This window comes from Melanotaenia boesemani, chromosome 1, assembly GCF_017639745.1.
Source record: "Melanotaenia boesemani isolate fMelBoe1 chromosome 1, fMelBoe1.pri, whole genome shotgun sequence".
NCBI lineage: Eukaryota > Metazoa > Chordata > Actinopteri > Atheriniformes > Melanotaeniidae > Melanotaenia > Melanotaenia boesemani.
The window spans coordinates 5,947,615-5,961,615 of NC_055682.1; the positions used below are offsets into that span (position 1 = coordinate 5,947,615).

At 39.3% G+C, this 14,001-nt stretch overlaps 1 protein-coding gene across 2 annotated transcripts; it reads right to left on the minus strand.

The window, feature by feature from the left end:
- Positions 1 to 8,321: 8,321 nt before the first annotated feature.
- On the minus strand, positions 8,322 to 13,086 carry LOC121642653 (high choriolytic enzyme 1-like). Of its 2 annotated transcripts, XM_041989441.1 has the most exons (10): positions 13,033 to 13,083; positions 12,869 to 12,953; positions 12,550 to 12,580; positions 12,406 to 12,456; positions 11,645 to 11,776; positions 10,979 to 11,099; positions 9,723 to 9,901; positions 9,386 to 9,467; positions 8,866 to 8,990; positions 8,322 to 8,741 (listed from the first exon to the last, which is right to left on the minus strand). In XM_041989441.1, coding segments are annotated over exons 2-10 (777 nt in total). In that variant the 5' UTR covers positions 12,923 to 12,953; positions 13,033 to 13,083; the 3' UTR covers positions 8,322 to 8,739. The 2 variants fall into 2 exon arrangements, with proteins under 2 accessions (XP_041845375.1, XP_041845364.1); XM_041989430.1 differs by lacking the exon at positions 8,322 to 8,741 and having other exon boundaries at positions 8,858 to 8,990; positions 13,033 to 13,086.
- Positions 13,087 to 14,001: the final 915 nt, after the last annotated feature.

Genomic DNA, 14,001 nt, shown 5'->3' on the forward strand with positions numbered 1-14,001 from the left:
ATTAAATGTTTATATTTCATCCGTAGTCATAGCTGCTTATAACATGCTGAAACATTTCATGTAATACATAAAGCTGAGATGCCCTTTTTTCTGTTGTCACTGGCCTTGCTGAATATAGGGGGAAGAGGGATTACCAATTGTGGGTGAGAGTTGTGGGCTCTGTTGTTTGGGGGATAAAGTGTTAAGACTGCAGTGCACATGGCATCATATGTGGAATGACCATTATTCAGAAGGGTTTACAATCCAGTTTTAAAAATAGTTTTTCTGTTTTAACAATATCTTTAAACCTCAGAATCAGGCTTTATTTATCATTGGGAAAAAAGTGCAAAATTATACACATCCTGAAAAAGCTGAGACCAAGTGTTGGATTAGAAAAAAAGGTAAGTTTAGCGAAAAAAACAAAACAAAAAAAAACAAGCGATGGATCTGCTCAGCCAGTGCGCAGATCCATCCTTCGTCATGGAACTAGCATCCTGGCGCAACAAATTTTCTTCCAGTTTTTTTTTTTTTTTTTTTTTTTAAGCGTATTTAAATACCGCATTGAAATAGTCTGCTTCTAAGTTTAGAGAGTGCTGGTAAAACTAAGACATTACAGCACGTACATTCTATGAGGTATTTATGAGTTTAGAACAGCGTGGGCTTTTTTTGCGCACTACACGCACATCCAGTCTGACCAACTTCAGAAAAAAGATTATAACTCTGGTATTCCTTGATCAATCAACACAATTCAGAAAGTTGTTTATAGTCTAAAATGACTGTTTTGCGCTGTTAATTAGGCTACCCGACGTGGATTAGATGATGGAGCCTTAGCGAGGCTACTTTGGGCACTAGCCTACGTATCATCAGATGATTTGATTAGAACAGCGCTTTTCTGTCTACAACTGTGTGAACGGGGTAGCCATTGCACAGCTTTTATAGGCATTATCTGCCACAGAACTATTTTATTTAACCAATGTTTTGTCACGAATCGCTAGTGACATAGTAGCAGCTTGAAGTTGTTTTTTTTGTGGCGAAACGTGATTTTTAAAACAAACCTGTCGGGGCGGGGCAGGACAGGGATGTCTTCCTATCGGCTGCAGTAAGTAAAAGGCTTTAAAATCTATTTGCTATTGCAAACACTGTATTTTTTCACTGGTCTGCAGCATAACCAGGTATTACTTGCCCAATTCAGAAGGCTAATGTGGAAGAAAATTTACGAAACATTTGTATCACTTACCATGCTGTTTGATTAATCCTCCAGATGTTTTCAGCTGCCCATGACTGAATCTGCTGCCTGTTTCCCGTCAACGATCTCCTTTGCTGGTTGTCAGTGACTCTGTTTGTAGCTTCAGGTTCAAAACTGTATGGATCCGGTCCTTCACTTCTAAAAATAAAATTATCTTCTTCTTCCTCCATAATCTCACGCCCATTCCGTTCCGTTGTGTTAGCCATAACTGTTGTGTTAGCAATAACGTACATAACAGAGTCCCTTACGTGACGTCACTTCCGGCAAAACAGATTTTTACAGTCATTTGAGCAGTTTTTAATAGTCCATAACCGATTTCTTTATTTTCTTATTCACGGACTTCAACAAAAACTAAATAGATATTAACTATAAAATATGCATAATCCAAACCATTAATCATGCTCTTAACCTGCCAGTTGCTCTTTAAATCCGATTAGACCCTTTGTGCCACAAATGCATTGATTTACAGTTTTCAGTTTCTGTAAATGCTGCTAGTGCACAGACTTGGCCATAAATAAAACAATAGGGAAACCGATTAAAATATCCGCTGCTGTTTTACCGATTGTCAGTTATTATTAAGACAGCACAGACTGCAGAGAAGCGTCCGGATTTAATCTAATCACTTACTTCTCTAAAAAGTTTGTTCATCAAACCCCGCTAGCTAAAGCTAGCTCTCCTAGCTTGCATTGAAACTCACCTAATATGAAATGTACACTGCACAGACGGCTACTTGCAGTCGGCGTCCAGTTAACCCTCCTGATAGCTGAAAGTCATCTCTGACGACGTTCTTCTTCCTTTGGTAATCAATAAAAAGCTATATCTCGGTCTCCTTTCTTTTTGTCACACCCAACTGCACAGCATTTTGACCGCATTTCCGACTACCTGTGTGGTTCAGGTACTCAGCGCAGGTACTCAATATGGCGGCGGCAAGCATTCGAACGCAGTGGAACACGTCTGTAACGTCTGCTGCAAGGTATCAATATCTATTCAAATAAAATCTTACAGTGACCCCATAGTAATGTGCCTGTTATTTTTCATATATGTTATATTGTAAAATTTATTCGCATTTAGAGCACTTTTTATCTGAATTTGGTAATCCTGGAAAGTCTGTATTTGTAACAAAGTAATCCCATCCAATGTTGCTTTGAACAACCAGGATCAAAGTAAGACGTGTTGGTGTGTTGGAGAAGGACAGTAGATCTTGAAGACCAGACTAAGGCACACCTGCTTTAGTGTTAACCAAAAAACACCATTTTAAAAAGATAATTTCATTTACTTCAAACATATTCCATATTTCTGCACCCTAATAGTTACATTGTAGATTAATCTGTCCTAAACACATTTTTCCACAAGTCCTGGTCTCCGTCAAGGTGTTATTGATGAACTTCAGTGTTGCCATGATTCTTTAACAGTAAATGTCTTTTCCTCCCACGAAGCCAAATCCAGTGTCTTTTTGGTGGTAGATGAATGTGGGCTTCTGCTGTGGTAATAGTTGTCTGTTTGTCCTTTGGTGTGATTGTGGATGAAGCTCTACTTTCTCTAATGGAACAGGTCCAAGACAGAAGCCATCCCTGTTGGCATACCACATCACCTCTGCTCTTCCACATCACCATAACCTTCTCTGACCAAAACATCCCCCTTTCCACATCAGTCACTAACCTGGGTGTTAAAATGGATATTTTACCAGTTTGGGCTGTTGCCGAGACTCTTGTTGCCATTGACCATGTATGAAGTCTCAGTTAGCCATGCCAATCGACTTGAAATTCTGGTAAACTCTTATGTGAGGAAGTGGCTCAGTCTTCCTAAATGCCTCAGCAGCATTGAACTATATAGCGATAGAGCCCTGTCGTTACCACTCTCTAGTCTGGCCAAAGAATTCAAATGTGCCAAGGTGGGGCTGGAAATGACCCTCACTGACTCTCGGGACCCTGTGGTGAGAGGCGTCGCTCCTGCTCTAGTTACAGAGAGGAAGTGGGCCCAGCCACAGCTGTGCTACAGACAGAATCTGCTCTTCTCCATCGTGACGTAGTGGGCCACATCCAACAAGGCAGAGGGGGCTTTGGCCTTGGAGCTGTAACACCTCTTTAGCAAAAGGCATCTGCAACCGAACGACAAACCATGGTAGTAGAGGAGATGCACCGACAGGTGGAAGCAGCCAGATATTCCAAAGCCATAGTACAAGCCAAACAGGGCCGATGGATGAGGTGGGAGGGTGTGGAGAAGAAGAAATTTGTGGAACGAAATCTGGGGCATGAAATCTAACAGGCTGAGCTTCATCATCCGTGCTACTTATGATGTGCTGCCATCTCTCAAAAATCTGCGGCTCAAAGTGCTGCCAGCTTGCCTACATCATAGAGCTGACAGTCCCCTGGGAGGATGCCATCGAAGAAGCGTATGAGCGGAAGAAGCTGCACTACTACAACTTGGCAGCTGAGGCAAAGGATAGAGGCTGGAAGATAAGGATGTGCCCGGTGGAGGTGGGGTGTAGGGGATTTGTTGCCAGCTCAACAACTAAACTTCTTAGGGAGGTCGGAGTCAGTGGACAGGCTCTCAGAAAAGCCATCAAAGAGCTGGCTATGGCCTGGTACACACATAAGGCTTTTTTTAATCTTATGAGATTTTTTATCTGGTAGAGACCTCACACGTGAAGATAAAGAAATCAGTTTTGATCGTACTGTGTGTGGTGTGCTCACAAAATGTAATCACAGAAAAACACACACATAAAGATGCTGTCCCGCAGCTCATCTACAATTTAGTCCTCCGTGCCAGACAAACGTCGAAACGTAGAAGAAGAACCATTGCAATAACCGGCAAAAAACGAAGAAGAAGAACCATAACAACAACCGGCAAAGAAGAAACATGGTGACAATCGGAAAACACAGCACACAGCATGGAAGAGAACATACAGGACGAGGCAGTGAAGGTGGTCTTGGGACTATTGTTAACAGAAAAAGCCAGAACTGAAAAAATAACAGACTGGAGATGGCGTGAACATGGACTTTATTTACTTCCTTGTTTCCCAGCCAGCTCGCTCTCTGATTGGCTACATTCCGTACCACATCACCATCCACACAGTCAGAATACACGAGTCGTCGGCGTTCTTCAGAAATCGGCACTGAAATATTAAACACGTTCAATGTTCCCAATTGTCGGCTACGACCCGTTTCAGAGCGGATAATCGGGACAAAGTGGCTCATAACACCACAGACTAAATGATGATTGGACAGAGAAATCTCACGATGATCGGGCGTTTGCCGTCCGAGGTCAGGAAGATGCAAAATTGGGATAAAAACAGCCCAAAAATCGTTATGTGTGTACCAGGCTTAACACTCCTGAGAGGACGAGCCATTGGTTGTGGCTAAAGAGAAATGACACCACCTGGGCTGATAGAGAGAATAACTAACAATGGGACACACACCCAGGCATGATCAACATGTGGTGGGGCTTCCTCAGCAGAGTGTGTATTGTGACAAATGGCCGAAACACCCCATGATGCTAAGGTACACAACTGACTATGTGTCCCGCTGGTAAAGCCTTTTGCAGCCAACAAGAACTGCCAAACTAGAATCAGTGCTAACATTAGGGATTGCAAGAGCTAGTCCTTTAAAGAACCTAAACTCACCTTTGACAAACACCTCTGCAAGACTTCTTTCTACCATCCCAGGATCATCACTGGCAGATGCAGAGAAGCTTGCCCATGCCTTTGTCTCCTCCAGTTTGGACTGCTGTAATGGACTTCTTATTGGAATCTTTGACAAGAGCATCCAGAAACAGCAGTACATCCGGAACAGCGCTGCCTGGATCCTGATGAGGGCTCTCAAATATGATCATATCACCCCCATTCTGAAATCTCTTCACTGACTCTGTGTCCCACACAGAATTAAATCCAAGGTTTCCCTTCCTCATCCACCAGTGCATCAAAAAAGCATACAAAAGCATTCTGCTAAATGGTTTTTATTATTGTCCTTTGATAACATATTGTTTCGGACTTCATCTCCTGGTTTAAACTGACCAGGTCAAGTTGACAGGTGTTTTAAATGGTATCAAATTGCTAGTTATTAAATTGCTATGACTTTGATTTATTTTTCGTTCATAGAATCGATGCTGTGAAACTAAATTTATTCCACCATTTCATTTGTTTTAAAGAGCAAAAAGGCTTCTCAGTTTGGAGAACTGATGGAGGAAAAATATGAAAAACACAGGACCAATAATTCAGTCTGTGTTGCTTAGATGTAAGACAGAAACAGTCTATTTACAATATGTTATGTTATCTAAATTGTTTCTGGGGTTATAGGTAAACAAATCCTCTTCATACAAGACCAGCAGAAATGAGGAATTTGGTGAAACGATTGAGGTTTCTGTCGAAACCATAAAAGTCTTGTTTTCTCCTTTTTGTAGACATGTTTAAAACTTGAAGAAGCACTGTATTTCTTCATTACACTCCCTTGCAGACTAAATATGTATATTTTCATCATATTTTCACTTTTGTTTCTGCTATGTGTTAAATCACCCCTTTATATATGACACACATATATGACACCATCTGTTTATCCACCCTCATTTCTGAACAGTTTATTGGGAAATCACAAGCAAGTAAATATAAACATAAAATTACATAAAACCTAAAGCAATAGCCTTACAGGCTTAACACTGGACTAGAGAGGTCAAACACAATGCAATGCACAAACCACACCAAACTCAGAGTCTCTACCAAGAGGGCACTGTCAGCAGGAACACAGCTGCCACTGGATGAAGGGATGAGCCCTTTTATGTATGGAGTGAGGAAGCAGTAGCAGCTATTGGTCCAGAGGGTGCAAACCAGGGAGCAGGTGAGGAAGGTGTGATGGAGGGCAGCGGATCACAGGTAGGTGATGAGACATGGTAATTTGCATACATGAGTAACTGGTTGCACAGGTGACAGCTGCAACAGCTGTATTATTTATGTCCATGTGTGACCGTTCATGGTTCTCTGTCTACAAATTTAAAGGTAAAATAAGTAGCATTGACACCTAGTGTTTCAGAACTGTAGTCGAAAGAGAGAGAGCGTTTCCACCCCCCCTCAAAGAGTTTTGTGCAGGTTGCCGGTTTGTGAGAGAACAGCTCTTTTATATACAGTCTATGGAGGACAGAGAACATAGCATCAGCAAACATCATGATGACGAGCAAATATGATTCACACACAGTAAGTTGCTATGCTTTGCAATGCTAGCGCTAATGTCATGCGCTAATTTACGTTAGCATAAAATAGAGTGTAAACAAAAGCTTCATTAATCAACAAATGCCACTTAGTCTCACTTAAACTAATTTGATAGTAATTTCATAAGTTCATAAGAACAAACACACTATTCACTTGAACAAAACATCATTACATTTGTTGTTGAAACTTAATAGGCCACAAATTTCCTCAACTAATATATCCATACAGTCACACAAATTAATTTAATGAGTGCCGAGAAATAAATTTGACCAAAATCTTTGTAAATCAAGATAAACTTTTTGGTTAATTTAAGCAAAATTCCGGTACTTACCTACTTTGCCAGCTCTGCATCCATCTTGAAATCAATTTGGTCTCTCAGACTTCTCCACCTTACACAAGATTCTTTAATATTGATCCTCATTTTATTCATTTTTTGGTCATTTGCTTTTTTAGCAGGATGCCGAGGCTTTTGGGGTTTTTCTGAAACTATTTCTGGTCCGCTTTTTTTTATTAGCTTCCATACCTGCACTCTGCTGCTCTTTTGCCGAAATAAAACACCAAACACCGTGGGGAGTCGCATATGATTGGTTAAGGAACCAGGAAGTAGGAAAGAGCAACACAGTGCACTGAAGTTATTTTGTCACGTAACTCTTCCTTTGAAAGTTCATACATGTTCTCACATTCAGATGATTTTCATTTCATCAACATTACGACAAAGAACAATTTCTCCTCTGGCTGTTCACATACTTCGGGGTGGCGTGGCTTAGCAAGGTAGAGCGGTCGTCTTGTAACCCGAGGGTTGCCGCTTCAATCCTCTGTCATGTCGAGGTGTCCTTGGGCAAGACACTGAACCCCCAACCCCTGGTTGAGAGCCTTGTATCACCCATCAGTGTGAATGTGATGTACAATGTAAAGTGCTTTGGGTATCATTCCAGGTCCAGCAAAGCGCTATATAAAAATACGGATGGAGCATTTGCAATGTGATGAATACATTTCAGTTTATTATTTTATTAAAGAACTTTCAGCAGTTTACTTTTGTATGGAAGCAGTGAGAGTAGCAAAACCTCCAAGCTCGAAACAAAACCAGCTGCTACTTCTCCCCCCTGCAAAAACTGAAGTTGTTCATTTCACTGACTGTGTTACAACCACAAAGTTTATGAATCAAGGGAGGAAGGATGCAGGAGAAATTAACAGATCGTCTAATATTCCACTTTCTATACTGCTCAGCAGGGGTGTAGCATGAAATTCTGGGCCCATCTTTGTGGGCCCCTATGCTGACTTGATCAATAGTTCTCACACATACTTTTCCAATAAGACAAAGATAATAAACACAATTTGGTTTAGCCTTTAAATGTCAAAATGGCTTTTCTGGCCATAGTCCTGGTTCATTTGGCAGACACTTTTCTGCAAACTCAGCCTCTCACTGTTTTTCTGTTCCTCAACCTCCTCACTGTCTTCAGAGTGACCATCACTTCCCATTTGATTTGTATCTTCTCTCTCTCTCTGCTACAAGGAGGACAGACTCCATACAAGCAGAATTAATACAAGATTGTCTTAACCTGCTTATCAACAGTCATTGATCATTTTTCTTTATGTCCAACTTTTAAACAGTATAAAAGAAAAACTCAGAAAAAGTTGTCCTAGGGGTTGGGGACCTTGCAAATGGTTTTTACCTTAGTTGCCTGCCCAGAGACTTGAACCCAGGTTCTCCAGGCCCAATCCCTACTCTGTACACACTAAGCTGCCACTCCCCCAAACTGTCATGACAAAGAACTAATAATAATAATTATTATTATCTGTACCGCTTTATCCATCTATAACCACTAGACACAATGAAGCAGTCAACGTGTCTGTGTTGCTTGTTTCACATTAAACAAAGAAATTAACATCTCCGACCACTGACATTTTGGGCAATGTGCACCCATTTTTATTTATTTCAGATGACAAGAAGAAGGAATGACTCAACCAACACCAAAGCAATACAGAGATGAGCAGCTGTAAATAATCCTATTACAGTTACTTAAAAATTAATGAGAAATAGTTACTAGAGGGCTATAAGGTTGGAGGTGTGATACCATCTTCATCCAGCAGGTGGCTCTGCAGTCTGTCTTCTATAATGAATATTAAGCAACTTTTTAAGGTAAAAACAAATAGTTTAATTATTATTATCATTATTGTTTTGATCCAGGCTTCTAAGAAAGTCAGATCAACTATTTATTTATTTATCCACATGCTAGAGGACAGAGGTTACAACCTTGCAAGAGGACAAATTTGGATCTCTGAGGTCTCCGGAGGCCCACTCCTTCATGCCACTGAGTTCTAGTTGGAGTAAAAATACATCAAGCTCAATGAACATGGCTAAATGTTCTTATGTTCTTGAAAACAGCATAGTTCAGTAAAATGTTTGAGATATTAAAATGATTTTTAATCATTTTTTACTCACAGCATCCATATAGCCTGTTGACACGGGCGATGTCATTGGCGCTCATTTGTCTGGCAGTTCCAAAATTGAGGTTAGGATTGGACTTGGCAACAATGGTTGGTTGCCCATTTTTTGAGAAGGCATATCTTAAAGATTTAAAAAAAAAGTGTTCAGATTGAGTGCTAAAACAACAAGCTTTGCCAGATGAATCACTTTCCATAAAACACTAAACAAATAACCTGTGTCGTCCTGTGTCTCTGCTAAGTCCTCAGTCAATAAACCAGTACTGTTCAGTTGGGTTCTATAAGGACCACAGTCCTGAAGGTTTTTGATGATTCCCTGCTCTGACACACCCTGGCACTGTGCAGAACTTGATTAATTTTATCCAAGTGTGTTGGAGCAGGAAAATATTATAAACGTTCAGGACTGTGGCCCTCGTTTGACTGAATTGAAAATCCCCGATATTAATACGAAAATGCCTGTAGTTGAGACTCTTTGCTGATCTTTGCAAACATGCATGAACTCACACACAAAGACTCACTTGTCGTAATGCATGACAGAGTTGAAGTCATAGGGAGTCCTCAGGTTGTTAGTTTTCACCTTTTCAAAGTTGGGTTCTTGTCCTGTGCAGAAAGTACAGAAAAAAAGTTTAAACTTTGATGCCTTTTATTTTATATTTTAACAGACATCACATCTAAGTCAGTATTGGGGTTTCTTGGGGTTTCTGGGCTCCTTATTAATGTCAGTTTAGCAGTTATGACAACTTTATGAACTAAACCCCTTATTTTCTCTTTACAAGATATCAGCAAAACCAGAAATGCAGAATAAGGTTTCGTGTGTGTGTGTGCATGTTTATGTAGGTGTGTGTGTGTGTTGACCTGGTTCAATGTTCTGGGGGAGGATCTGAATGTATTGGTCTCTGTCAGATCGGACCTGCTCGTGGTGGAAGCCCAGAGCGTGGAGAACCTCGTGCTGCACCGTGGACTGGTACAAACAGCCGTTTTTCCGTAGGGAGACAGATTGATTTCCACCCTGACGGCCCAGGTAGGACCAACACCTGAGCAAGATCAGAGAAAATGTGCAGCTGTTTAGAAACGGGTCGTATTGTTTTCTTTTTCGAATTGTAATATGACTTTTGTTCTCATAACTATCCTAATATATTTAAAATAAACCTTTGCAGAAAAAAGCCAAACAAAATGCTGTTCCGAAAAACACGAAGACATAAGAATGTTTTTGTTTTGAGAGTCTTGACGAAGCTAATGAAAACTGTTTCACTCAGTAGAGTTGCTCTAAATGTCCTTAAACCTCAAATAACTTATCAAGATTTAAAAAACCTACAAAGAATATGGAATCAATTTTATGACTACAAAGACAAGCAGATAGTGTTTAGCTGTGCAGGCTACTGTGATGGTCATGTATGTTAGGGAAAACACTGAAGGAGGAAGTAATACATAGAAACGGAAAAGTCCTGAAAGAAAAGTCTCAGTGGGTTGTGTTAGGCCTATTTTAGAGGGGGCTACCCTAAAATATTCTGGAGTTTCCTGGTTCAGACTTGGCTGGAGCCTTTTTATCTAGACTTGCATGATTCCCCCACAATCCAAAATTATGTATGTTATCTGGTGGCTCTATATCACCCTAAGAGTGAGTGCGGGAGACTAAATAGGATAAAGCATAGAAAATGGATAGATGAACAGACCTGTTTATCTCTCTATTAGATAACTAATAGAAAGTGGGATTAGGTATGTAGCTGTTCTGGTCAGACATTTAGCATTTATATCATTATAACCAGAAAATCTCACCAGGAGCATGAGGTCATGGTAACTTCATGTCCCACACAGTTTTGTGTCTAAAGTATCATTAAAGTAACTTGAGGTCATTAAAATTAACTTATTTTCAGTGTTACATTAAACTCATGTTAAATTAAACTCATCATTATATGACTGAAAGGAGCATCTTTGTAAGGCATCTCCTGAGAACTAATCTTTAAATCCTAGTCTCGTCCCTGGTTTTCTCATAAATACAACATAACTTTATTTTAACATAATTTCGCTTTGAAGAAACGAAAATTGTCAGACATATGAAGTAAATTAATAAAACAAAAGAGAGGTTTGCGTTTTGGGGTTTGAGTTCTTACCCATTTCCTGAGAAGAAGTAGAGGTAATCAGAGTGTGAAGCAGCCTTCTGGACAAAGCGAATGCAGGTGGATTTGTGGAAGGTCATCAGGGTTTTATTGATGATGTCGCGATCTGCAGGGCCTGCAGGGAAAAAACAGGCTGAAGAGATGAATTCTTCCCAGCAAGGTTAAACTCAGTCAAAAATTCAAATCAATTTTAAAATGCTTGTTTAAGTGACATAAAAAACAAGAAAATTGAGAATGTTTATATTCTAATTTTTCCTTCATAATTTATATAAATTAATAATATTGTTAAAACTTTACTTACATAGCATTTTTCCAAACAATGTTACAAAGTGTGAAACAGCAGCAGAGAATTTAAAGCAAATAAAACAGCTTGAGACAACAATAATAATGTGAAGCTAAATTAAATTCTAGGGCAGCTTTAAATAAAATCAGAATGTTAAAAGGCTATTTGATAAAGTTATTAACAATAATGTCAGTGTGCAATATTTGTCTAATGGGACGTATTTGAGTCACATTTCCTCTATATGATGATAAAACTTACACACTGAAACATGGACAGGACAAAGATTGGAAGCCTTGTTTAATTTAAAAGTCTCATCGTGATTAAACTTTTACTCGGTTTGACTGGTCGGCTTATAAGAGCCAAATGTTACTGCTTACTGTAGGCAGGGGAGAAGCTGACAGGCACGAAGACATTGGCTCCTGTCTTGGGCCATGTGCATCCTGCAGCTGTGCATGGGACTGCATTCCTGCTCCTAGTTGGCATAATGTCACCATGTATCAAGGACGGGTCTGCAGCACAAAAAAAACACACAAACCAGCAATGTCAGTAAGAATAATCACAATTTCCAAATGTCAAACCAAAACAAAAAAACTTGCAATAAACCATTATGTCTACTGTCTTTTTTATTTTATTTTAATGTACGTTTTTTTACTACTAAAATCCTTAGTAATCAGTTAGATGTGAGAAAACATAAATATTCTTAATAACAGCAGTAAATCCTCATTTTCAACATAGACAAACTATGCAGCACATATTAGAAATGAGTAATTAATTAACATAAATGCTGGTTGTTCATCAAAATATTTGATTATAATCAGGTCCATGTCAGTTTTCTTGTCATTTTTCATAAGAATAAGAAGAAGAAAACCTTTATTAGTCCCTCAGTGGGGAAAAAGTGTTGTATAGATGCACTAAGCAGTGGCACATCAAATGATAAACACAAAGTATTAGACAAGAGAATAATAAATATGTACAGTAATAAACATGCATAGTATATGGCCTGGCAGGGTGAGTATGTACAGTACATAAATATCTACATAAACATGTAAATATGTAGACTCAGTTTACATGTGTTCATTGTAAAGTCTGACAATGAGATGAGCCACAGATGTCAGACTATGTGAAATGTGTGTCTTACTTGTGTTCACGTTGGCTCTTGCAATGATTTTAGAGACATCTTTAGACTCTTCTGAGGAAAACGAAACACAAACAGATTAGATATATGACTTGATAGATGACTTTGTACTTGAGAATCTAGAAATCCGTTCATCATTCAACTTACTAATTGGATTTCCAGTGTCATTAAGTGCGCCCTGTAACAGAAACACAATAAATTTGACATTTTTTGTAACATTTTCTTCCATTTTATCAAGTTCTTGTTGAGTCAAAACCTTTTTACAAAAAGGCGGATGCAACAATTCTCCTACCTTCAAAGGTTCATAAACACTTACCCTCAAAAACTAGGACAGTCATCACAAAAATACAAAGCCCTAAACAAGTTGTTATTTCTACTAGTTAAAACTAAGCTGACATAAGGACTTTATGGTTATCTCAGACAGTATTTAACATCTTCACCCCTAAGTTCATAGAGTGAAACTTACCAGAGAAGCCGCTGCCATGGAGAGGAAGAGGAGAAAGAAGAACGCTGGGGTCATGATGATGGTCCTCTGCAATAAAACTTTAGACCTAAAAAATACGAAATCTGAAGAGTGTTTGCAGAATAGGGAGAAAGAATCTTAACTTGAAGCTGGAAAAAGGTGTTTACCTGCTGTACCTGGAGTCTAATGCTGGATACAGCAGGTGCTCAACTCCTTGTTTTTTATAAATAGTTCACAGAGGGTGTGGCTGAGGTTTCACAAGTGTGGAACAGTGTTTAAATATGGTGTTTCCCTACCATTATATTCAGAGCACCCCGCCCAGGACCCGCCGCCTCCACTAGAAGGTCAAGTTTATTTATTGTGATCTGGTTTTCTGTGCAGCGCCACAAACAGAAGTCATTTCAGGTTCCCTTTCTCCTAAAACAGGTTCATGCTTTGAGTTTTGATTTTAAAAACGAACCAGTCTCATGTTATATATCCTAGTACGTCATAGCTGCTCTCTGCATGCACGGGGGACTGTGTGAGGCTGTGTGCACCCAAGGCAGCCACCAGATAAACACAGACATGACGTCATCTTATAATAAACTCGTTATATCTTAAAAACCAAAACAGCACAAACAAAATTTTTTCAGCACAAACCAGCACAAACGCACCACAAATGACTTTTCGTTGAGTTTTATGGGGTTGGGATGGTGTGGGCTGCCAGCTACACGCAGGTAAACAGCTAACCAAAATATGCAATATATTCTACATGTTGTAATCTTTAAAAAGATAATGATATGGTGACTAATCTACATTTTAACCTTTAGAAATAGGTTAGCAGTACTTAAGTATTACAATACAATTTTAATTTAGGATTTTTATTGATAGTAAAGCAATTAATGTGTCGGTGCTTGTTTCACTTTAGAAGAAGGAAACAACCTCTCCCTCCAGTTTGTGAAATTTGCACCCATTTCATTTATTTCAGGCAACAACATGAAGGAATGACTCAACCATCAGCAAAATAATACAGAGATGAGCAGCTCTAAATAATCCCTTTAGTTGCCTAAAAATGTGGCACCATCTTTATCCAGTAGGTGGTTCTGTTTTCTGGCATTTTAAAACTTCCATAAAAGATTAGCTCCTTGTTAAGATAC